At 45.9% G+C, this 25557-nt stretch overlaps 2 protein-coding genes across 2 annotated transcripts in view; one reads left to right on the top strand and one right to left on the bottom strand.

Moving 5' to 3' along the window:
• LOC143431687 (facilitated trehalose transporter Tret1-like) overlaps window positions 1–25557 on the bottom strand; it is a 349669-nt gene that overhangs the window by 122132 nt on the left and 201980 nt on the right. The window lies entirely within an intron of this gene.
• LOC143431676 (uncharacterized) overlaps window positions 1–25557 on the top strand; it is a 62230-nt gene that overhangs the window by 8395 nt on the left and 28278 nt on the right. The window contains exon 2 of the mRNA XM_076908600.1: window positions 10080–10155. Within this exon, the coding sequence (XP_076764715.1) occupies window positions 10080–10155 (76 nt within the window). The remainder of the gene's footprint in view (window positions 1–10079; window positions 10156–25557) is intronic.

The raw sequence follows: 25557 nt of genomic DNA, 5'->3' as shown, positions 1-25557 counted from the left end.
TGGCCCAGTCGTCCGACTGGTTTTCACGAGAACACCATTCGCGTGGTTTCTCCGCGATAGAACAATTGCTGCGCGTTCCTAGACCAACACTAACGCGTTGACTCTCTTCAGAACAATAATCAAAACCCTCCACAAGGGTTTTGCAGCTTGTTCCACGTGTAAAGTCATTATAAAATGACTAAATATTTGTTTATTAAGACAATTTTGACGATAAGTCTGTGAACAGAGGCGATGGTAAGCTCGTGTTGCTCTGACGCTTGTTTCGACATTGTCTGGACAGTTTAGGGGGCGCTCACAGCTTGTCCACGGTGTGACAGGCTCTCTCGCACAATGTCGTGGATTCAAAGGATCGTATAGATCGCGGTCCCGCCACGGGCAAACGCAATTAAGGATTACGCGGGCGAGCGTAATCGTTGGAACAATGCCGGACTTTTACTCGCGATGGTATCGCGCGCCATTGTGCCATTGTATCCGCAGCGATACTAAATCGAGAGATAAAGGTAAAGGTTGAATGAAATCGTGCGCGCTGGTTTTAGCGGATTACGCGTTGATACACCAAAAACTTTTCTCTGTCCACGTTCAGAAACCCCTTCTCTCTCTCTCTCTCTGTCTCTCTGCCCCTCCTGGTTCGTTTGACGATTATCAGAGGAGAGGATAATATTTTCGATCGAAGTTAGAGAAGTGTTATTGGCGGAACACGAGTTAGACTGAAACGGATGGTGGAAAGAGAAGGGTATATCCCTTTCTCGAGCGATAGTAAAGTCTGTTTGCTCCAGGCCACGCGGTTGCGTAACTCCGCTCGAGCATTCCGCTGTTAGCGATCTGTCTGACTATCCGGATCATGACTGACCGATCGACAAACACGATAGACACCGGCTATTCGCTTTGTCCCTTTGGTCTCGCCAGTTTCTCGCAGCTGAATTTTAACAATAATCCTGCTCCACCTCTCTGTGCTGTTTTTTTTTTCATCGCATGACCCGGTAAACTGCGAAACTGAAGCCGCGAGAGGTTACAAATGCGTGAAATTCCTCTTTCGAACTCGCTCCAGCGCCGACAGTCGATATTTATTCGCTGGTTTGAAATTGATGCAATATTTCTCGCCTGCAGATTTCCGCGAAAAATACAATTACACGTTTCTGGTTCCATTGAAAATTGCTGGCTTTGTGGACGCTGTTATGTTAATAGAGGGCGTGACGAGAGTCCTCGAATCTCTCGCTCAGAAAGTTTCCACGATTTTCGGGATTTCGAACAGCAGCATCGGTTTAGGAGTTCCCATTGGCTGTAAGACTCGTCCAATTGGAAGTTCGCGAACTTCGAGGAAGGTTCTCTCTGGTGTCGAGGCAACTTTTCAGCGCGTGACAAGCTTAGAACGCGAACAAATGTACGTTTTTTCGTTAGCATTAAACGGAGCCTTGGCGAGTGACCGTGGACGAGGCAGAGCCGCGCGATTTCGTGCTAATTAAGCAACCACTTGTGCGCCTCGCGAAAGAAGTCGACGGTAATTAACCTGGCGCGCTGGTTTGGGATTCGCTTGGTCAGCCAGTGAATTCGAGTGCGAAACTCTGCGTGCTTGATGTCTCGTCTGAAGTATTCATTGATCTGCTTCTCAAAACTTCATAGAACGATATTTCTTTGACAAATCGAAAACAATACAGTTGCAAAGACTTTATTTTCGAAACGTTTCAAGATCTCTTAACGAAGTTTCCAGGTGGCGACACTGTCGTTTCACCATCTTGGTTCGAGAAGACTCTGAAGCAATCTTCAGTCAATGCATATGCATTGTGACATTAGTTTTGCCTTAACAAAAACAGAAACGATGCCAGTGCTGGCAAAACACAGAGGCTTTTCATTAATCGAAACCCTTTGCAAGGGTTGCTCGCCTCACTCGCGACAAAGGGTCGTTCCCAAGGGTCTGTGCTGCCCCCAGCAATCTCTTTTTCGACTACTGACGTTCTCCTCGTCGTGGTTACTAGAAATTTCGCGAGGTATCTTCGATGGAAGCGCAGGAAGTAGTTACAGCAGTCTTTACCTGACGCAGTCGAAGGAAATTAAAGCTGTCAGGAGTGGAGACACAGAGCCACTTCCAATCATACGCATGGGTGGCAGTGTGGAGCAAAGATGAGCACTTTGAACGTGTGAAACTCAGGTGTCTCTTTAACGTAACCGCGACTGGCATGATTACAAGATATGCTACGAGGTATTGATCCAGAAATATGAAGAACAGCGTTAATAAAAGAGGCGCAGAGTGGACGACAGAGGCCAACAGAGGATTCACTGAAGAGCAAGTCGCTTGAGCAAACGTCGCGTGTAAATTCAAAGGACGAAACGTCAAAGCACGCCAGCAAAGTGTTCGTTATTTCAAGCGACAAGGAAGATATGGTCCTGCGGCACTTCCGTGGCTCTCCACCGGAAGAGCGTCCAATGGCGAGGCAAGGGAAGAAGCTGAAGAACCACGAGACGATAGAATAACAGCTACCACAGAGAAGCAGAGGCAACAAGATGGCGCACAAAGTGGCAACAACAACAGGAAGGTCCAAATAGTCCTGCGAAGCCAACAATATCCTCTCAAGAGGGTGTACCATTTTTTAAAACGTCTATCAGTGGAATTTTCGTGAGTTGAAGGCTTCACTATTCGTTTATGGTGTTAATTACCAAGTTGCCATCCTGTTAGCGAACTTTACCCACGTCTATAACTTCGAAAAGGGCTGCCAGTTATGTACGATGACGAAACGTGCATCGATGAATCGAGAAGCAGTCAGAGGCTCGCATAAGAGATGCGAGTGATGTTACGTAAGAAGAAATATGGTAAAACGAGAGAAAGAATTCGTAGCGTCAGCTGTGCAGCACCCACCAGCACCCATCGCGCGCGTTCACGCATGGCGAACATACGCGCGGCACTTCCGGGACATTGGCGACGCGCCAGATTAATATTGACTGGTCGAATGAAATATTCGAATGTTACACGAGTTTCTACAAAAAAAAATCGAGTGATTCTTCGTCTTTGAGGAAGTCGAGGCCCTTTAAAACTTTCCTTTAAATCCTCTGAGCGTCTCTGTTCGTTGGAAAAAATAATAACGACCCATCGAAGCTTTCGAAAAGTTATAATGGCGTCTCTTTCAAGTTCTGAAGCGAAGATGGTGCGTGGTGCGATCTTTCTTTGAATGAGCAGTGGCGAGAGAGGGTCAGCTGGGTTTGACACTGTCGCCTTTTCAAAGGACACGCGATTTTCAAGCAGAATGAAATAAATATGAAGTCGTAAAATGAAATTCGATTGACAAACAGTGCGATTGGTTGATCGATGGGCGTTGTACTTCGTTTCTGGACGCGCTGAGTTGGTGTCTCATCCCTTTGGAACAATTGAGGTTGCAAATTAACTGCCAAAAGTGTACTTAAACCTAGAACAGCCTCAATTCCTATTTTATTCTTTGGTAAAATTATTTTTTTCTTTCTTTAAAGACTCACGAAGCTGTGAGAATTAAATGTTAAAGCTGTAATTTATCATTCATAGGTTTCTATCGATTGATTCGAAAATTTGCCGCTACGCTGCTTCTAATTAAGCGCCACGCGTGCCACGTAGCTCTCGCAGTGCCCCAACTTGCTCCTGACAGATTCATTACAGCCTATTTATTGCCAGCGAGAACGTTGACATTTTTGTTATTCCATCGTGGCATCAATCATCCGCTCGATATTCCCAAATAACCGAGATGATTCAATAATTTTACGATTATTCCTGACTGCTGGATAATTAGACTTTCTAATGGGCCGATTTCGAGCGATTTGTAATTCCAATTCGAGGACCAAACGCGAATGTTAACAATTAATATCGATGCAAATAATGTTCAATTTGCACAATAAAAAAACACGATGGAGTTCGAGTTTATAAGTTTCATTCCACCCAGTGGTTGTCACTTTTTTACCATCCAACATATTTATCTGAAAATAGCAATCACCAATACGAAAACCATACATTTCTTCTAAAAAATGCCCCAATGTCTACTCAATGAACTCTCAATGAAATTCGAGCATTTTCATTTAAGAAAACTGGTGTGCCTTGGACTCGATAAGTTCCAGATTAGATCGTCAGATCCATCGACGGACGCGTGTTTGCCTCGAACTCGGGGTTTATTTAAACTTGGCGTGGATTCGTGGCAGATGTTTCAAGATCTGAACACAGCCGCGCGATTGTGTACGTTCCCCAGGGAAGCTAAGTCCTGCAGCTTAGTCTAAAGCGTTAACAGAGTTTGGCCGCGAGGTCCTTGCGCATTAAACGAAGTTTAACCGGCTGGGGGTGGCTCTGATTGGCTGGGACGTCAGTTAAACTTCTCTCTCGCGGCGCCACCGTCGCGAATGCCATCGATACCAGCGAAATTCTAGCAAGTAATTGATTCGAGACGAACAGTCGAACTTGTGGCCTCCTTTGACAACTTTATTTCGATTTTCTTGCAATTTCAGGCAGTTGCATTGCTTCAAAGGGTTAAAATAACAGCAGAGAATTTGTGTAGCGTTAATGAGGCACATTTGGTGAACGATTAAGATCAGCAAACGGGAGTTTAAAGAGATTTACTTGGCGCAGAAGGTGTAGACGACAATCGCGAGGCTGTTAACGAGGAAGGGTCACGAGGTCGTGCCCAAGAGACCCACATTTCTCTCCTCACCTCTTTACCTCTTTTTCACCCTGTCATCTGACATTTTCAGCTCCTCGTTGAGACCAAATCCGCTTGGCTTATCTCTCGTCCTCCACCAGACTGCATAAACGTGGGCTTATCAAATATTCGACGCGTTCGACTGAGAAATTTGGCGACGATGGCTGTGTTAAGTGGAATCCTGTGTTCTTAACAGCAGATGCAATCGAAAAGTCGTGTAGAACTAATGGAAGTCAGATTCTTCGTACCAAAAATCGTCATTTTAGGTATTTTTGCAACAACCTTGCAGTGATATTTTATTGTCGACCTTAATTAAAGATAAATTAGCGATGCCAAGGAAGGAAAACGCGGTTACAGCCTTTGACTCTGGTCGTTGGCTACTTTTTTTCCACCCTCTGACAAAAAAAATGGCGCTCCATCGAGAGAGGGACGCGTCGTTTAAAACTCCGTGGTCCTTCCGTTTTTCGAGCGGATCCTCTGGAAACCTGGCGCGTCATTATTTAATTTCATCGTCGATCGGAATTTGTCTGACGAGCAGCAGAGAGGAAATTTCACGAACGCTCGAAACCGGTGCCATTTCATACGGATCAGCGAGTCGATGAAATTGAAGAGGATAATTAGCCGCGCGGAGCTTTTCCTACCGAAATTTCCGCCAATTTCGCTGGAATTCGTCGAAATCATCGCTCTCGAAAAAAAAATAAAAACGATTATCGCACGCTGACTCGATTTGGGTTAACTTTGACCGTCGCGTAGATTCTCTGCTCGCGCAGACATTCCTCAGAGCCGATTTAACGGCACCTTGGCTATCGCCAGATGCAATTTCCGCATCAGGAAATGTAAATTCCAAAGCAGCTACTTACAACGCCGCTTATTGCAACTTTGCGCGAGCCTGATTTAAATGTGCATAATTTCGACGTTCCAGTTGAACCAGGGCTCGCATCTTCGCTGCCATTTTTCTCTCTGCCACCTCCTTTCACCTGGTAAATAGGAATCAGACGCGTGTACCTTTTTTCTCGCCTTATACATTCCCTTGTTCAGATATTTACGAACGCCTCGTTCATTTCTCCTGCACTGTCGAAGATTTTTCCCCGGCTGAAAGCATTCGTGCATTTCACAAAGGCAGGGATCGTTGTAACGTGAAACTTCGTTACTGGGTTGGGACAATGGCGAACGCTTTTTAAAATTCCCGCCTTTCGTCGAGCTGGCGAATAATTGGTGCTTGATAAAGGTTAGAAATTTTCGATTCGAGCTAATTGACTCTTTCGTACTTTATCTCTGCTTTTCTGTCGAACAAAAATCGGGTTATCCTCGAAGAAACTGCAGTTTCCATCCTGCGCTGTATCAGGGCAGACGTAATCCTCGCAGAGTTTACGAGAACGGATGAATTTCTATGGGACGTCGAGGCGAATCGAGCGTCGTGGATCAACGACTTGACGGATCGTTTCTACGGTGGCTCTATCTGGGACGCGGGTAATTGAAACGCATTCGTTTCGACTCTAATCCGGATTTTGTTCTCGCGAACGCCTTTATCACGCCTCGAATTCTTTCCAAATGCACGAGTAGAAAGTTCGCGTTACGCAAACGGTTGACAATTTTCGTGAAAACACGCGTTACATCACGAATTACGAAACTCATTAGTAACGGAAGAGTTATGGGCATTAATTGTGATTGCACGATTGTCATTGCATAAACCAGGCGATGTCGCAATAGAACGCATCGTGAGAAAAATTTGTTTACCCTTAATGAAGGAGGACAAATGTTTACACGATTTATACACGGTGGCCAGAAACGGACAACTGTCGTCTACCAAAAATCCCATTCCTCGCTGGCTGCAGCGCTGACAGAGTCCCTGGCGTTACTCGCCAAGGCACATCCGCGCGGAATCTGAAATTCAGATCAGTCGATGGCGTTCGCAGATAGTCAGGATGAATTCACGGATAGACAAACAGAGATTCGAAGAGCCTGAGGGGCGGTAGAAGCCAGGTAGACGTACGTACGTACGTACGTATCAACGATTCGTATGCTCAGGCTCGGTTTAACGATATTTTGCCCCGTTTCAGACTGAAAACTCGCCAGGCGATAAAGGGTGGGGGTGGTTTCCAAGCGGATCAAATGTATGCAGCGATTCAATGCTGGTATTTCCACGTCCCTCGACTTCCTGCACGCGATTTAAATCCGTGTACGCAACTTTCGCGAAAGCAGCAGTGCGCATTGACAAAATTCTGACTTTGCCACGGATGGATGATGCAGCGGTTGTAAACGAGACGCAGGCAGGGCTTCGAGGCGATGAGTCACGCGTCGATCGACCTCTCGATCCGCTTTGGTATTCACCATGGACTGCTCAGAGATAACGGTGTTGCGACGTGGAGACGCGAGAATATCCAGGCGGGTTTTGGGTGTCGTTGGCCCGTCCCTGGGCACACTTTAAACGCCGCTATCCACCGTGGATGCAGACGAAATTCATGCAACGCGTACCGTTAGTCGACATTCATTGGCTTCTGCTTCATCTCCGCCTTCAGCCGCGGTTCTACCTCGCGTTCTCTTCCCACCGTCTCCTTTCCTTCTGCGCGCGACCCTCCTCGCCCCGCTTCCGCCATCGCTGACTGGGTTTTTATCCGCGCGGGGACCAACTGGTTGCCAATAAGAGAAACCTTCTCGAGCGCTGCGCTCGTGTTGCTTCCATTTTCTTGCTCAGCGCCGGTTACCCAGCCTGGCCAGTTATGTGGACTATAACGGAATCGGTACCGGGTTAAATTTAACCTTGCCAAGCTCCACGCTGACCTTGTTTCGCATCCTGCACCCTTCCTGGTATCCTTGAACACGAGTGGAATTTTTCAGCGCTCGGACTGTCGGTGGAATCTGGCTTTTGGGACATTAACTGTTGATTAGGATTTTTTAAAAATTTTATTTTTAATTTGAATGATGTACAGGGTGATTTGAATTGAATTGTTGGAGAAATAAGAAACTTTTTTAAATGGAAATTTTCTATAGATACTTACAAGCCAAAAAATATTACAATTCCTATTCTGAATAATGTACAGTATAATTTAAATTTAATTACTGGAAAAAGAAGGAAGTTTCTGAAATGTAAATTTTTTATAGACACTTTGTTATACGTTCGCCAAAAAATATTACTCTCCGTTCAGTCAATGGAATTTCTATGGACGAGAGGAGGGGAAAGGTTTTCAATCGAGACGATCGCAGCTCAGACTGCGGCAGCCATAACGGTATCGCTTGAAATCGAAGTACTCCCCACCGTGCCCTTTCTCGATCCATCGAGTTGCGTCAAAACTGTTCCAACAAGACTCCAACTATTTTTCCAACTTAATACTACATCGTATAATTGTCGAACTAATTAATTTCCCTGTGCAGTGCATATTCCTTTATTAACCGCAATTTTTAACTAATGTTTATCCTGCTAAAAAAGAAAAAAAAAATGGAAAAGAACAGGATCGCGTTGCGACTATCCGGTGAGATATTGCGTCGTTACTCTTCCGTTCCATTTATTACGGAAACGGGATGTAATATGGCATAAAATAAGTCCCCTCCACAACGAAATGATAGCTCGCGCGACACACGCGAAAGTAAGATTTATACGCTGGAATGATCGTGAAGGTAGAGAGAGAACATTATCGCGTGTATCAAGCATAAAATATTCTAATTAACGTTGTTACCAAACATCGAATTCCTAATAAATTTGCTGTCCAATGTGAGAACGCTTGGAACCTTCCGTGGCTGTCGAGGCGAGAGAAATGGCTCCATAAGTTACCATTGCCAAACGTCGAGGCGCTTAACATTGACGTACGGTACTCGACGACATTTTTACCAGCGAGGTCAAGAATGATATGCTTTTTAGAGAACCGGTTGCCAGAGAGAGGATCGCGGATGAATTTGTCGACTCGCGTGACGATCGATGGTACACTGGGTATATACGTGACCTGAAATTGTTCGCAAGTCATCGTCGACACTTTGTTGCTTCAAATCTGTCAGCAACTAAGGGGTTGTTTCAGAAGTAATTTGAACTCTTTCTGACAAACTCACTCTTTTCAGCCACCAGATGGAGAGGATCGTTTCTAACCTAACTTTTTCTCTAGAAAATGCTCGTAGTGAAGTGTCAGTGAGATTTGAAAAACGTGAGAGCAAAGCAGGCAGCTACTGTGCATTTATTCAGCGGTTGAAACAGGTTCAACGAGCTGAATAATTCCATCTTTCATAGAAAAATTCGTTTTCTCGCGGCGAGCCAGCGAACTGACCACTCGCAGAGCTGGCAACCAATTCCCTCTCGACATTTTTCCAGCCTGATTGCCGCGGATTGTTCCTCGAGGACGAGCGTGCGATCTCTGCTCGGCTGTTAAACGTCGCGAGCGATATCGCCAACAGGAATATTCCCCGCTGGCAGTTTGCGAAACGTCCCGCTGCTCGTCCGTCGGCTAATGGAGCTTAATATCGGCGGGCAAACAGGTCGTTTCTTGAATAGCGGAAGACCGCGCGGATCTCCATCGTTCGTTCACCTCGCGCGCGTTCCTCGCCTGGCCTCGAGCTGTGTTTCGACCGTTTCGAATCGCAATCGCGCGGATTAAACGGTCGTCCCATCGTGGAATTGTGCGAAACCTCGAGCAACGCTGGTCCACGCGACGTTTGCTGGGCAGTCGAGGATTAGTGCTGGTTTCATTAGCCCAATTGGGGAGTCGAATAGCGTCGTTCGAGACCGGACGATGAGGCATTTTTGTGTTTTGTTGAACGAAGGTGGTTGTAATTAGATGGCTGGCTGCGTTCGACACGTTTAATTAGTCCAATACTAATGAATACACTGACATTATCGATGGAACATTGATTTAGGGTTCGAGTCAAGGTGCAGCAGTGGGATCAACTGTTGCAGTTGGTCCTTTGACCACGTTTCTGATAAGCAGAGACACTTTCTGTCGCTTTGCCTGAGGACACTCGCCTTTATCCCGTTCAAGTTCCACAGGAACTCTCGATCTGATTCGAACTTTCACGTGGCAACTGTTTCATTCTTGATTGAACGTTCATTTTAAGGGAATCTTTACTGTAGAATTGCTTCATTTTTTGAAGATCGTAGAGGAGATTACTTGTGAGGCTTTGCAGACGTTTAGCAAGCCAATTTGTCTGGTGAATCGTGTGCAGCTTATTGGAGCTGGAATCGCTAGAATTCCGTCGTTTTGGGGGGTTAATCGCGCCCCTTCTGTCTCTGACGAGCGCAAAACGGGCTCTCGCGGTCTCAAAGACATCAAGACGCGAGTGTGGAGGAGTGGGGGGTGAGATAAACGCAGGAACCCACCTAACCTAACCACCAAGCTCCCTTTCACATCGTCTCGCTTCACTTTCTCATACAAATTGTTCTCTGACTTTAAAAAAAATTCAAAAATTGCTGACTGCAAAACAATGAAGAAGGGTGATTTGTGTTTCTGATTGCAGAATATCCTGGACAAGTTCAACCCAGGAGCCAGGCAGCTGATCAACGCTGGCAAGACATATTTGAAAGCTCTTCACGGTGAGTGAATCGAATTGAATCTTCCCAAGGGTGGGAGTCGAGTGAAAAGGTGGCGGTGGCTCGCGAGACAAATAACGACAGACGGACACGATCGTGGAGCGTTCGAGGGGTGGGTTGAAATGAAGAAAGAAAGGACAAACGAGCGTCGAGTGAGCTTTATGCCGTCTCCTGGGTCCTGTTTCAGGATCGAATTGCCAGCTCGTCAGAATCGCGCGCTACAGGGGGTGTCAGGGTTCTATTTCGCTCCTTCTCAGCCGTCCCACGTGTTCCTGTTGTCGACGTGCCTTTTTACCACCCCATCGATCGATTTTCCATCGCACACTCTCACGTCACTGCTTTTTCTAACAAATTGTCTCTTCATTTGCTTGGAGTTTTGAGAATTCAGTGGATCGTTTCGAGAAATTCGAAGCAACGACAGCACTGAGACCCACTGACCTCGAAAGGAAGCCTCGTGCTAAGAGAAATCCACGCGTAAACTGGATTCCCGCATTATCGCGAGGCAAATTAATCCAGATGCAGGTGCAGTCGGAATGTCTGCCGCTAACGGAACACGGAAATTGTTACGTTCAAGAATCACCAAGAGCTGGAAGGTGCTCGTTGCTGCCCGTTAATTGTACGCGACAAAGTCACTTCACCCCACCTCCTCGAAGCGTACAATTTTCCGCTCCTCCAGCCTTTTACCTTTGCCGTTAATCCATGCACCAGCCTTAATTAACAAAGACTCGAAGTTGAAATCCTCTCAGACGCGGAGAATTATTATTAATAAATTTGGCCAACTGTCGCAGCCCCAAAACTTCAAATCCCCGCCACTGTCACTGATCCAAAGTTTCTGTAAGAGCAAGAGTCGCGTGCCTGCTTGGTCGCGAGGAGGAGACGTTTGGCAAGCGGACCAGCTGCTGCCCTGCCCCGTGCAAAGCACGCATCCATCTCTTTTTCTCTGCTCGTTCTCTCTAAATCTCACTTCTCTATTACGGGTGATAACAAAACGTTGGGCACGAGTGGGTGGCGTGGCGAGTCGCGATGCAGCGGAGCCAGCTGGAAAGCTGCGACTACTCGTAAGCAGAGCTTAAATCTGGCTTTGTCATGGCGGAAACGCGCGCGTGGAATCGCTCACGACACTTGCACCCTGGCTTGGGTGCTCGAGTGGGGGGCAGGCGGGTGTCCCACTGGGTGGGGGTCGCGAAACGGTCGCAATGGGACGCCAGACAGACACTGCAGCGAGATAAAGGGTTGAAATGGATTCGAGTGGAGATAAGGGCGTGGGAGAGGTCAATGTTGGTAAAGGTGGACAAATTTTCATTAATTATTTACATACAGTGTGACAAAATCGTCTTAGAGGCGAGTGCAGTAGCCTGTGCCCGCATTTCAGACCATCTCCTCAGGTTAATTAGTAGAAAAACCGACCGTTTTTCGTCTCATTTATATCCTACTTACTGTAAGGAATTCGAAGCAATTAAAAGAAACGTAATTTATCTTCCTGGCGGACGAGACAACAATTTTACACTTTTTACAGTGATTAAAAAATTGAGATACGTGTATAAATGACCCTTTTTAATGCTGAAAGCTGACGTTTCTGAACGCAAAAGAGGGCAAAGCGAAGATAATTAGATGGTCGAAGGAATAGGTTGGTCGCGATTTTATTGCGCGACCGTCGAGGAAATATGAAGCCCCAAAGTAAATGAGAAGCTCGTGTAGAAAATAAGAACTGATGAGGCGAAATGAAAGGAGGATCGATGCGGGCCATTTATGCGCTGTTTACGGTCCTCTCGGGTGCCTTAAACGCGAGACTCTGAATAAATGTAAAACGCGAGCTACGAAAATGTCGACGAGCGCCTTTAAATCGACGCTAGAAGCAATTTTCGAAAGGAAACGGAACAACAGTACGACGTGCACGCATCGAGTGACAAACAGCTTTTTAAATAGGCAACAAGGGTTGCTCCTCAATAATTACCATTCTTTTGTCAGAGCTTCAAAGGGTGGCATAATCTGGTCGCTTTTAAAAGAACAATTTCAAGTTGCATTTTAATGAGCCTGATACTTTTGCAGAAACACGTGTCCTGCAACAATGGCGTCTCTGTTGGCTCTTGGTATTAATCCAACGACACTTTCCACCTTTTTTTATCCAGCTCGTAAATATCTTTCTTAGCGCGCTCGTAAATATCCCCCTTAAACGCTTCCTTTTCTCTGTTTGCTCTGCAAACACACATAATAAATTCTCGTTGCCAGTCATCATACTCGCGCAAACACCAGTTCCGTCCTCAACAGATGTCTGCGCCATCTATGAATGCAGAGCATACGTTTCATTGGCCAAACTTTGAGAAATACGAAAACAATTGTACACAAGCGATCGAGCTTGCAGAGAAGTGTAATTAATGACGCTAATAAGTCGAAAATTTTTCGAAAATCGTTCAATTTTTGAGAGAACCACGCGAGAAAAGGAATTCAAGGCACACCAGCGAGCATTTTACTTATTCAACGCAGCAGTCTATCCCCTCCTCGAAGTTCCCCAACTCGGCTTCTTACTCGAAACGTATTCCTCGCGATTGCCATAAATTATGCGCGAGCAGGGTTGCAGCGTTGTTTCGCGAGCTTTAAATCGAGATTTTCGTGAGAAACAGAAAAGAAGAGGCAGAGTCTGATCGATTCGTTCGAAGAGGCGGTTGGTTCTTCGTGGATCCAATTAAGTTCTTCGCACAGTGGCCGTTTTTTCGCTCGCCTCGCCACTGAATTCGATTACGTCGCGGGTCGTAGCCGAGGAAATCGTCGGACGCTTCTTGCGTTTCGACGATATTTCAACGGATGGCTGTAATTAGCTGGCATTTCCTCGCTGGCTCGCAAGAAGGGGTTGACAAATTGTTTACCTTGCGTAAGAAACTGAATTTCTCGCTATGAATCAAATTTGTAAGTTTGTGGTCGAAGAATTTGGGATTTTCGAACGAAAAAAGAGGGCCAAGGGGGTGGAAGGGGCTCGACAGTGTATCAGAGGAGGGGTGAAGAGACGAATCGAATCCAATTGCGCCCTTTGAAGCCAGCGTCTCGTCTTTGTCCTCGAGTTTTCGCCCCTACGGAATTAATTCGTTCCGTTCGTTCCTTTGCAGGCCCAAGGAAGTTCGCGATAGTGGCGAGCGCCCTCTCCATCCGCGCGCCATTACGCTGCGGAAGCTCGAGCAGTCGACGACAATTTCTAACGAGCCGTTCAGCTACTTTGATGGCTCTGTTCTGCCTCGAATCACTGCTGCAACTCGTATCAACCGTCTGATCCTCGCCAAAACGATGGTTATCGCTCGTTTTTCCTCTCGATGGGGTTGCAACCACCCTCGTGCGTCACTCGAGCGGGAAATTCGCTTAACAAGCCCCTTTTTTGGAACAAAAAATCGTTCTGTCTTATCGAAGTTGAGAGAGAGAGACTGGTTAAACGGTGCCTAGTATGCGAGTGGTATCGCGAATTTCCATGAGAACACCCTGTAGAACCTATACCCCTCTTTCTCACTTACACCGCCATTATCGTAACAGGAAAGAACGCCGTTAAAAGTCTGAAACACCGTCGCACAATGCCCCGTGTGCACGTCGAATGGCAATTAAGGTTCTAACGATGCACTCGCGCGGCCCTTAGCATTTTTGCATCGAAAGCGTGAAAGAGCTACCCCTCGCAAAGGGGGTGAGGGGGTGCGAGAACGCCTCGCCCTTACACGCTCGATGTTTACAGCGGAATATTTCGTCGTTGAATATGCAACGCTTTCCGCCAAGTCGAAATAAAACCGGTAGCTACGACACCTGTATTCAACCGTCGTGCATGAGGGGATGGATATAGTTCGCGTTAATTACACGCGCTGTGGGTTTTTAATCGACGAGAGGGATTAAGTACATCCAACTTGTCTTTTCAACAGTTTTTTTGTAAACATGAATCCACTTTTTACTCGTTTGCCAAACTCAACAGTTTTGGTGCTATTTAATTTGTGCAATTGATACGCGAGGGGGTGGAAATAGTTGGCGTTAATTGCACTTGCTGTGGATTTTTAATTGATGAGAGAGATTAAGTAGATCTACCTTGTCTTTTAACATTTTTTCACAAACATAAATCCATTTTTACTAGCATTTCAAACTCACCAATAGTTTTTATTTCGTTTGGTACACGAGGGGGTGGAAATGGTTGGCGTAAATTACACGTGCTATGGTTTTTTAATCGAAGAGAGAAATTGAGTAGATTCACCTTGCTTTTCAAAATTTCTTCACAAACATAAATCCACTTTCACCAGTATTTCAAACACACCAGTTTTGGTACAATTTAATCATCCAAGTTCCACACGAATAGGATAAATATTACCCTTTTTCTGGTTGTAACCGAGCCATATTTATTTGGCGAAAGAGTGGAGAGAAAATGGAGACAATAGACAGTCAGGAAACGGGTGGCAAGCTTTATATTCCGGGATTGGAAAACTGCGTGGACTGCGAGGGCAGTAGTCGTAAGGAGGGTGGAACGTGGAGAGGGTCAGGTAGATGTCAGGGCCAGATACAACTGTTAACACCGGAAAACACCGAAACCGTAATTACTACGGCTCGTAAAGCCTCCTTTCCTACCCTTCTTCAACCCCTCACATCTCGTCCAGCCTGCTCGATGTCGCTTTCATACGCGTCTCCTTTTTCCCTCCGCTTCGTCCTTTTTTCCTGGAACCAACCATCGCGTCCGCGTTGACGACGCTGTCGTTTCGAATTCGTGGAATTAAATGGCCACCCTCCACCCTTGCGAGAGACGATCAAGTGTGGATAATTAGAGAACGATCCTGCAGCATTTTTATCCCAGCATTTCTCTACAATTACGAATAACTCTGGCGTATCGCAGAATTTCCACCCCCGTTCGTTACGCAGGATGGAAAAAGGGCTGGGGTGGCTCGCTGGGCACCGCGTTTGTTATTCGACGAGCACTGGCGAGATCGTAATTCGACATTCGTCGATATTTTCCTCGAGTCGAGTGGAAATCGATCGCGGGGCGCGACGAAAGCGCGAGGGGTGGCTCGCTGGAGGGTCCCAGGCGAAATTGCAGGTCCTGGCGGGATCAAAAAGAGGGCTACGAGGGAAAATTGACCGTTTTACCTGCGAGGATTCCATAATTAAAATCAGTTGCGCTGCTGTCATTGTCCTCGACGCGGTCCTCCTCTGTCCGCGGACATCCTGCCAGTCCTGCGGCCGCGTTTCGCGCAATTTAACGAGAAAACTTTTCAAATTACATTCCACGGGACTTTTTCACCCCCTTTTCGTCCTCCTTCGCTGGTTGTTATCTCCTCTGGTTTCTTTATTACCGCCTCGCGAGGACGTCTCTCGTTCTCGCTTGCAAGAGATTTATCCGCGAAGTTGGCTGCTTATGATAAATCTCGTTTGTGCCTCGATACAAGTTGGAGGGGGAGCCTGTCGAGCGTTCTCGAGGGCAGCAGCGGAAGTGGAAGCGCCTCGAGTGGGGATGAAGACCGATCTCTGCTTGTTAGTAACCACCGATCGAGTGTCTGTCCTAGTTTTTTGCGCGATCCAACGCACGTACCTCGCGATTTTTCGTCCTCGAGTGCCAGGGAACAAGGAAATGGCGTAATTCAGTACGACTAACTTCGATCTCGTGTTATTCGCATGGAGAGAAGAAAAATGGCACCTCGAGAGCCTCTGTTCTGCTGACTTTTGGAGCTCTCCAGTTCTCAGAAGTGACTAGTTCGTGTTTACACGCGATTTTAATTTCGAGATCAGTCGCAGAGTTAATTAAAATCGCCAGTGGCGCGAGATACGCTGATTAATCGCGAGCAATCGATCTACGCGAGCGAAATCGGTTGGCTAATGGTTCCATCAGCACATCCGGTATTTGCTACGCGTAAGGCATTCGCGATTAACCGAAATTTCGCTGGATTTTAATTAGAATTCCTGAATGGCAACGTTTAGCGATTAGCCAGCGAAGGACTTAATCAAAGATGGCGTTGGTCGAGCAATTATTGAGTCGTTTTCAATCAGAGGGTTTCCAGATATTTTTTTTACCTGAAAGCGGAGACGAAATCTTGGCGATAATCGAATCCATCGAAGGCTCGAAGGGTCCCTCGATTTTATTCTCGCGTCGTTTCCTCGAAAGTGTCGGCTACCACTTTCGTCGAAGGTATTTATTCGAACGGTGGGGCAGAGAGCGAAATGTAAAAGCAATCAGTCACCCTAAAAGATTCAAGAACGTCCAAAGGGGCTGTCGAGACGCGCCATTTTATAGATTCTATTGTGCACGATGTTAAACAGCCTGAATAATTCTGTCATGCATGCAAAAAAAAATTTTTAACACCTTCTTTCGTTACTCAAATAAAAATTTCGTTACTAATTTATTTTTTTTTTTACCAAAATCGACCATCGAATCACTTTTATCAATGGCCAGTTTGATGACAGAATTCTCAGCTTCTCTTTTTTGTTTTTAAATATAAAAATATATTATTTTTTTTTCTATCACTGAAGATCAACCAAGTCCTTTAATCGAGACTGTTGTCTCCTTTGAAGAATTCTGTGAACGCAATCTTTTAACTCTGTAAGTAAATTGATACCTGGTGATCGAGAATAATTCGCAGAGACGCTGACAAATAATTAAGAGCAATTCTATCGGTTCTTTTTCGTCTCGAAACGGCTCGTTGAACGTTTCAATCAGAAAGAAAGGGAATTTTCAATCGCACTGCCTTTGTGTCAGTCAAGATCGATTTCATTCGCGTCTGTTTGCAGTTAATTGGTACATCGAGGACACCGGGTAGGTTCAATTGAACGAAGGAGCAACGGACGTCCGACGAATTAACATTTAATTACCAAGCACCGAGGCATTTCTCGCTCCTTTCCTTTCGAACCTATTCTATTCCGCTTCTTGACCGAGAAAAAAAGTGTGGCGCGCGATTAAATGCTAATTAGTTATTCATTTAGACGCTAGAAGTGCGCAACCAGGGTAACTAATCTGATTTCTCGACTCCGTTCTTCTTATTACTGTGCCATACGTTGAACTTATATTGTAATTTACAAATATAGCACTGAAAAAAATTGAATACCAATTTAAGTAGTTCATACGAAAAATATCGCATCTTAAGAATTAAAATGTAAAAATTTGGCTGTTTGGAATAATTCAAAATCGTTTCGAAGCGTTCTTCTTCCTGTAACTTATCAAGGACACGAGTGAACAAGCATCCTCGCGGCAATGGCTCGGTTGAACGACGCGAAAGGTGGCGAAATGGCCCTTTGTCCGCTCGTTGAACGACTTCTTCCACCGCGTATTTATTAAACGCGCAAGCTCTTTTTAGGGACGCCCTCGACGCTGTTTTCCTTTCACCAAGCGAAAGCTGCATTATGATAAAGCCTAGGAGGAAGGTATCTCCGGTCCTTTGTCCGCTCAATGAGACGAAAATTTGTTTAACTCGAGTAATTGTTGTTCCTCCCTCTTCTCGCCAGCAGCCGTGGCTCTTATTAAGTCCGTTCTGTCTGCGCTCTGATGCCCTTTGTCACGCGCAGCTAAACGACGTTAAGCAAATTGAACGTTGGAGGGGCCGTTTAACCGGCTGTGATTCTATTTTCCTCCAAATATCCAAAAGAGAACCTCGACAGAAGAAAGAAAACCACCATCGATCGTTCTACTGCTCAAACTTGACTCTTACATCCACTTGCATTCTCAATTAATTGCAATTGAAGCTATGTACAATGCAATTGCTTCAATTACTGACTGCCTTGATACACTTTAGGTATCTTGGTTTGCTCTCATTCACAGCAACCATCTTGCCATAACCAATAAAAGACTGCAGATGGCGCAACGATGCTTAAAAATGTCTGCCAGAACAACAGCTGATTCTAATTCCTCTCACATCACGCGAATCTTCGTCTCGTATCAAAGCAGAGTACAAAGTATTTCTATTTTCGAAGAACTGGAGGACACGACGCGTCTGAGAGAACCCCTCTAAGGGCATAAAATCGTTAAGAGTCGAGCACGTAATTCGTAAAACCGATTAAACTGATTTGTCGATCGCGATTGCCTTGGAGACGCGACGCGCCAGGAGGGAAGGCACGAATCGCGGGAAAAAGACGAAGGAATAACGAAATTAAAAGCGTCGAGGGGCGGCTGGGCTCCTCCCTGGTGAAAATAATAGAACTGTACAACGACAGTCTCCCATTGTCCGGAATAAAGTTTACGTCTGCTCCTTTCTCGTCTTCTCGCGATACTTTCCCGCTGTTTCGAAGCGAGCTGCTCGAGACTGACGACTTTCGAAGCCTCTGCCCTCGCAGCGTGTCTCATATTTCCATTCTCAGCCTGCTCTGCAGCGACTCCCGCGGGAATAATGGAAGGAATGACTTTGAGCCGCGTTTAATTACGAAACCCCGCTGTTTTCGACGAAACACTTACTTATTTAACTCAAAAAATTTTCTCTGCAGACAAAAATAAACGTACCACGAAAGAATTCGCTTGACGCGTTTGTTGTTCGAAAGCAGATCGAGAGGGGGTCGTGCAAATTAATTGCACGACAGCGTCGACGGAAAAAGGGGATGATTCATCGAAACTATGCGACGCTCGCGAGTGTAACGATATTACTACGAACTCCACAATTGCGGTATTGTTAAGCTCTTGGGGTCCAATGAGTAGACGCGCAAATAATGGGGAGGAACGCTCGTCTCTGGGGTGGGTGCGCAAAGGGTGTACGTTGCGAGGGGTGGAAAAGTACGAGTCCGTCGTATATCTTGAAACGGTAGACACTCGACACGGTGACGGAAGGTCATGGGGGCGCAAAGTGATTCGAAATGGCGAAAGAATGGCTGGCATTTCGACGCAGCGTGTGTAAGCGTGATACTGATGGCGTCAGACGAGGCTTTTGGGTGCTGGTTCGACTGCCACTAAAGGGGTGGGGGTTTGCATGGATCAAAGCCAAGGAATTGATTTTGTCCCACGCGTTTCATGTGTTTAACCCTCCACTTCACTCTCGCCAATTCGTAATTCTAGCTTTTTTTTTGCGCTTAATTAGTTACCAGTGTTTGTGTTTTTGTTGAAAATTCACCCACGATTTAATCGAATTAATTGAGTTTGGGAGCTCGCTAAAAGCTCAATTCTCAATTTTTTTTTATTTTTACAACAGTGGAATATTATTTTCAAATTTATTTCGTCGAAATTGGTTGAAAAATCGCCTTTATTGCCTCGAAATTGTACCCCAATTGTCGATATCCGTGCACTTCAGTGCTGCTGCAAAAGAGATGATAGAAAATTATCCAGAATTATGGTCGTTATTGTAAAAAGTTTTTGAATGGCGAATTGGCTTGCGATTTATTCATATCGTTTCGCGAGTTATCGCTGCATCGACGCAGAAGTAACTGTTTCAGGGCCAGGAATACAACTCCCGGAAGTGTCTGCTGGCGCGAGGGTCGAATATTAATTGGTCTTAATTACACGCGGCGGAGGGCTCGTTTTAACGCTGGCGAAAGTTTTTCGCGACCACGCCCCGCCCCTTTCACCTTCTTTTATGAACCCTCTCGGTTGATGCAAGAGTACACGACTGCTTTAAAAGGAAGTTACGCGGCGCGGAACGAAAATGGTCCCCCGACACGAGCGCCGCCATTGTGGTCTATCGAATTTCCTCTTCTTCCGCGGCAAGTTTCGAGTGCCAGACACATTTCAATTAACGCGAGCTCTCCTTTCGAGATCCCTGATTAACTTTGCGCTCGTTAATGCGTCAGAGTCGACCAAAAAGAAATTTTCGAACCCCGTTCAAGGTTCTTCTCGAGCAACCAAATTTTTTTTCTGATGAAAAAGGGTTGTTTAGCAAGGTTACGATGCAAATACAACAAGGGTTACACAAGTGGCCCTTCAGAAAGATCAAAAAGGAATTTTCAGACTTCGTTGGTGGTTTCTTTTCGAGCAATAATATTTTTTTTTTGAAGAAAAAGGGTTGTTTAGCGATGTTACGATGGAAATACAACAGGGGTTGCGGAAGTGGCCCTACAGAAAGTTCGAATCTGCCCCCAGGGGCGAGAAGGAATGCGATTAAGCGTTGATGGCTTCCTAAATGCAAACAACCCCCGAAATCGTAATCACAGGAGACAATCACGCCTCGACAACGGGTAGACGGTGTTTCACCGTGGAAGAATAAACGACGGAAGCACTCAGGGTGGATGTCAATTAAGCGACACCTCTTAATTCACGAGCTGCCTGTAAAAACAGCTCACCCTTCTGCCCTTCTTCGTTCTGGTCCAAAGTTACACTTGTTTCGATCGAAATTCGATAACAGATACTCTCATTGCAACTTTACAATTTTTGACACCTGTCCACGTATTTTTTTTCTTTAGTTGTACGATCAAAAAATAATTATGGAAATAGCAAGAGCTTTTTAATGTTATTGGAGGGGTGGATGGAGTAAAACTGATGCATTTCACGTGGCTGAGTGCAAACTAATATTAGCCGAGGAATAGAAGAAAGCTTCGCCCATCTTGGGCGCCGCTTCTGTTTGCCATCTTGTTCACACATAATGTTCCTCGCGTTTTTCCTCCAAGCGGAAGCTCTTTGACTAAGAGGGAAACCTGTAAATATTACAGAATATCCGGGACACTGGAGGCGGACATCTCTCTGTCTCAGAGTTCAGACCTGGCTGTATTGCTCTTTGCAACACATTTTCATTTTTTAATAAATTAAACAAAATTCTTTCTTCAACTCTAACTCTCTTAATTTTCAATTTTCTGACTTTTGGAGAAGAACAGAGCACTCTCATTGACACTTGGAATATTTAGCTGTATTGCTCTGTCACATATTCATTTTTGTAAAACATTCTTGCCCCAACTCTGAGGTTAATTTTCAATTTTCTGACTTTTAGAGAAGAGCAGAGTTTCTCTTTGGCAATTGGAATATTCAAGTGGGACACGTGTGACCCACTGTGTGAAACCTGAACGCAAAACTTTTCGAAACGGGTCTAATTTGGCGGCTGGGGATCAGAGTGCGCAACGTCGTACGAGCCCAGCGAGATAACAATAACGCTCGCGAAGTTAGACGATATTTCGTGGAGCGAAAATAGCGATAGTTAGCAAAGTAATAGGAAAACTTTCCGGTATCGAGCATTTCCATTAATCTGCATTAATTTTGGGCAGCGCCAGAGCCATCCACCTGCTCGTGGCCGCTCGAAAAATGTTTAACCAGTTCTCAGAGGCTCGCGATTGCTCAGAAAACATTGCTTAACGCAGAACGCATCTCCTCGTTTGCACGGAACTATTTTTCACCCGTTCGAGAAGTTTAATGGGCGCTCATTGATATTCTCGAGACTGGTGAGGAGTTAAAACGTTCTCGAGCGAAACTTTGTTAATCAATCCAGTTGTATTTATTATTATTAGATCCTGGAGGGAGCTCGAGATGTTTTCGTTGGAATTTTTCGCAGGCAACCGAGCGAGAAACTAACTTCAACGAAGTTCTCAGTCGAGAAACAGTCGTCTCTTAGTTTTACTCTTTTATTTTGTTAAAGAGTTGAAAAAGCTTGTTTTACACCGCTGTTTCTTATTTCTAGACGCGTACTAAAATTTATAGCGTTGTGGGACACTTCCTGCTGGTCATCTTTTTACTGCCTCTGCTGCCCTCTACAATGGCAGACACTAGAAACGCTCTAGGATTCTCTTGCGAGCTTCATTAAATCGAGAAAAATGTATTTTTTCACGAAACAGCTCTGAATATAGCAATTCTAGAACATTTTCAAGTCTCAGTGCCCGTTAGTGAATGAAAATTCGTGAGAATTATTGTAAAATGATGAGAGTTTAATTTGAATAAAGTTCCTCGACTCAATATCGAAACGTCTGCTGGTGTGGGATGGTCGGTTGCGATTCGAGGTTGATCCATCAGCCCAGGACACGTCCATTCCACCAGCGAGAAGTTTGTCGATAGTTGAGGACAGACGAGTGGAGAGGAAGGATGATTGGTTGGCTTTTGGGGACAACTTGGAGACAGGCTCGAAGACAGTGTCCACGGACCTTAACTTCGATCGTTGATGCGTCTCTGCGGCCACCCTTTGCGAGCCCACAAACAAGGGGCGGGCGATTTTCCGGTTGCTCAGCGTTTCCGCTTGGCTCGTCCATTTCAGCGCACGCGATTCCTCGTGTGCCCTCCTTTTCTCTGATTGTACGAGTTAAAAAATTTCGTCGACCACTCACACGTTTCCTTTTACAGTAAAACATGGAGAAAAGGGAATTCAGCGAGTGTAGATCTCAGTGAATTTAATGAAGCAAAAGAAAAGGTAATCTGCGGTTCTAATGAATAAAGAACAGCGAGACTTGGTGAATTTGAACTGTGGCTAATAAATTCCCCCACAAACCGCGTATTACATAAAAAGTGGGACGTAACGTAGCCTTAAAACTGGGATGTTTATCGTCATCCAGGTTAACCCCTCGAAACCTATCACGCTGGTGGTTTTCTGGGATAAATAACGCGTCTTAGAGCGTGGTGAAAAATGGCCAAACCCACGCGAGAACCAGATAAATCTGCCCTTTTGCTTATCCCAATAAATGAAATTTATCAGTGGAATTCTCGCGTTCGTCATTAGCGAGGTTGTAATTCGCGACTGAAACCAGCTGTGGAAGCATCGAAACGATGGAAGGGTCGATTCTGGCTACCCCAACAGCCCTCGCTTAACCCTTCATCCGCTCCATTCGCCACGGTTTGTCTTTCTCTGCTCCGCGAGAGCCGTCCGCGGGCTTTCGCGCTGCTAAACGTTAAGCTTCCTGTTCAAAACCGTGGAAGACGTGAAAAGAGACGGCGGAAGGGTCGAAGGCGCGGCTCTGAATTTATGCTTCATTCGTACACGCCGTGGCGGAGCGTAAATTATGGTACTCTTGAACGCGAGCTTCGACCCCAGCGCGCTTTCTTGTCGGGCCTGTTGCTGCTCTTTTATTTATTGTTTCAGACGCGAGGAGCGAGTCTACGCGAGGAAAACCGCCCCTCGCCTCTTCAGGGTAGCGAGAAATTTCATTTAAAAAAAATACTCGCACTCCAGCTCGCACTCCGCTGGGAATTCGTCTTCGTTTCGACTTATTTCGCTGCAGAGACGAATCTACGGTTACGTAACCGTTTTTTCTGCGTCTCTGGTTCGCTTTGTCTCTTAAATCCTCGCTGCAAAGCGTTCTGGTAGGCTGGACGAGAGAGAGAGAGGGAGAGAGTGGTTGAACGAGGCTCACTGTCCACGCGCGTCACGCTTACAGCTTTGTAGCGGATTAACGCGCCTGTGGCGCTAGTTGTCCAAGCGTAACGCGATTCATTTGCACTCTTTCTCGCAGATTTTGCTAGAATCCACAGTTTCGCGAAATTTCTCACGTTAGTGTTTCGATTTTTACTGCAATGAAACACTTCTTGGTTGCACAAATGCTTTACTGTAAGTGCTGCACTTGCCACAGTCATTGTGGTCGATTGTAGAGACACTTCTTGGTTGCACAGAGGTTATAATCATTTAAAACAACTCAGACGAGGAGTACAATAATGCTTCTCCACTGGAAGCGTTAATTAACTGGCTCAGACGACGAATGCTGTTTACAGCGCGATTTTTCGAATCCATATCTCGTTAGGAGGGTGACTGCGTTGAGGGGTTTTTTGTTAAGCCATCGGGAATTGGAGTTAATTCGCCTGGCGACGGGACGAGCGCATGCTTAATTAGCTTGCCATCAAGCGTGCGATTTAACGCGGCTTGCCTAGCAGAAAGCGTTTCGATTGCGCGTGTGGCGTTCTTTGAACCCTTCGTGGTCCGTTTTTGCTGTGTCCAGGGCTGCTGATCCTCGTCGATGAAGAGTAAATTCTTTGTCACCCCTTCTGCAATTCCTGAACAATTTCTGAAGCTTTTTAATCAGTTAATTCTGTGGAATATCGATCTTCAATGTAAATACTCTGATCGATTCTCGAAGGCACCTCGTGTTTGCATCGACGAATTTTATCCCGCTGGACGTCGTTTCGACGCTTAATCCCCAATTATCAGCCGATAATTGAACGAGACTCCTCGATAGACGTTATCAGATTTACCTCGAAGCAAATCGAGAGCTCGCACGCGATTATATCCGCCAGTGGCCCAGACGCGGTTCCACGAGAGGGTGAGAACGTTGGTGAAAGGAAGTCTGAGGGTGCTGCGCTCGCGTAAGGTCAGAATCCGCGTCGCTGTCATAAAAGACGCGTGGTGCTGTCGGAGGGGTCGCTAATACCCTGGAAATCCGCACCCTCGCGTCGCAGACCTCTTCGAAATTCCGTGTCGACATCCGGTTGATTACACGCGTCTCGCTTCCGCTTCATTTCCGCGCTGGGACTGAGGGTTTCTTTCCGCAGACCTTCTCGATGATTTCGCTTAAACGATCCCTCTTCACCACTGGTCTGTCGCTGCATTTCTTCAAGGTTGACGCACTCTACTCGAGAAAAACGAACATTTATTTCAAATAAGACAGTGCTGTTGTGTTTTGGAGAAAATTGGACGGATGGTTGGAAACAAAGGGGACCAGCCAAGGGGGATGAAAGTTATATCGTGCCATCGAGCTCTGGCTTCAATTCTGGGCGCAATTGAAACCGTTAGCGAGCTGCAGAAACCCTGGGTGTCGTGCTTGTGAAACGCGGTGTAATTACGGGTAACAATCGAGAATAACAATTAACACCATAACTGGGCGAGGGGTGGGCCTCCTTGTCGAGCTGGGGACCAGTTCGGGAACTTAACTCCGTAATAACGCTTATCAGCGCCGTTTCAATTCTCGCGCGCACAAGTGCCGCGATTTTCAAAAGCAGGCTAATTGCAATTAACGCATTCTGCGTGGAAGAAAAATAGAGGGGATCTGGAAATTTTTTCACCAGTTTCGAGGGATGAAATGCGATTATCGAGGGTGTTCATAATTAACGCGATTCTCTAGGGACGAAGAGGAAGCTTCTTAGTTGCTTAACGCGTTGGTGTTCGCATGTAATGCCTTGCTTTTGTCTCTACAAGCGATTTTCCTTGAGAAGGACAGGGTAACGGGTGAGTCCTTGGCCAAGATTTCACGAGCGTGGAGGGATAAAACGAAATAAAGGATGATTCTGAGCCAATCAGTTCGAATTCCTTAAAATTCTTTTGCTAAAGTTTCGCGTTAGTTTTGCTTGCACAATTAAATCCAGCAGAGAGAGGGAGAGGGTGGTCTTGAGAGAACAACGAAGGGATAATCCGCCGTAAAACAACCCCACCACGCTTTTGTACAAGTTCTTACAGAGACACAGCACGCTTCTTGTCCAAGCTTTCCTTTTTCCTGCACTGTAGTAGCCGGCTACGAACCCTTGTATTTATGAGGGATCCTTCGTTGGTGGAAACAGGGTGCACACATCCACCCTCTTGGCCAAACGTAGCTCGTACAACGTTACGTACCGTGTTCCACCCAGCGACGTCCCAATTTTTCCACCCCATAGGTTTTAACGAG

This window comes from Xylocopa sonorina, unplaced genomic scaffold, assembly GCF_050948175.1.
Source record: "Xylocopa sonorina isolate GNS202 unplaced genomic scaffold, iyXylSono1_principal scaffold0014, whole genome shotgun sequence".
In the NCBI taxonomy this organism is placed as follows: Eukaryota; Metazoa; Arthropoda; class Insecta; order Hymenoptera; family Apidae; genus Xylocopa; species Xylocopa sonorina.
Note: the sequence above shows the minus strand (reverse complement) of the source record. Positions and strands in the feature narration are given on the sequence as shown.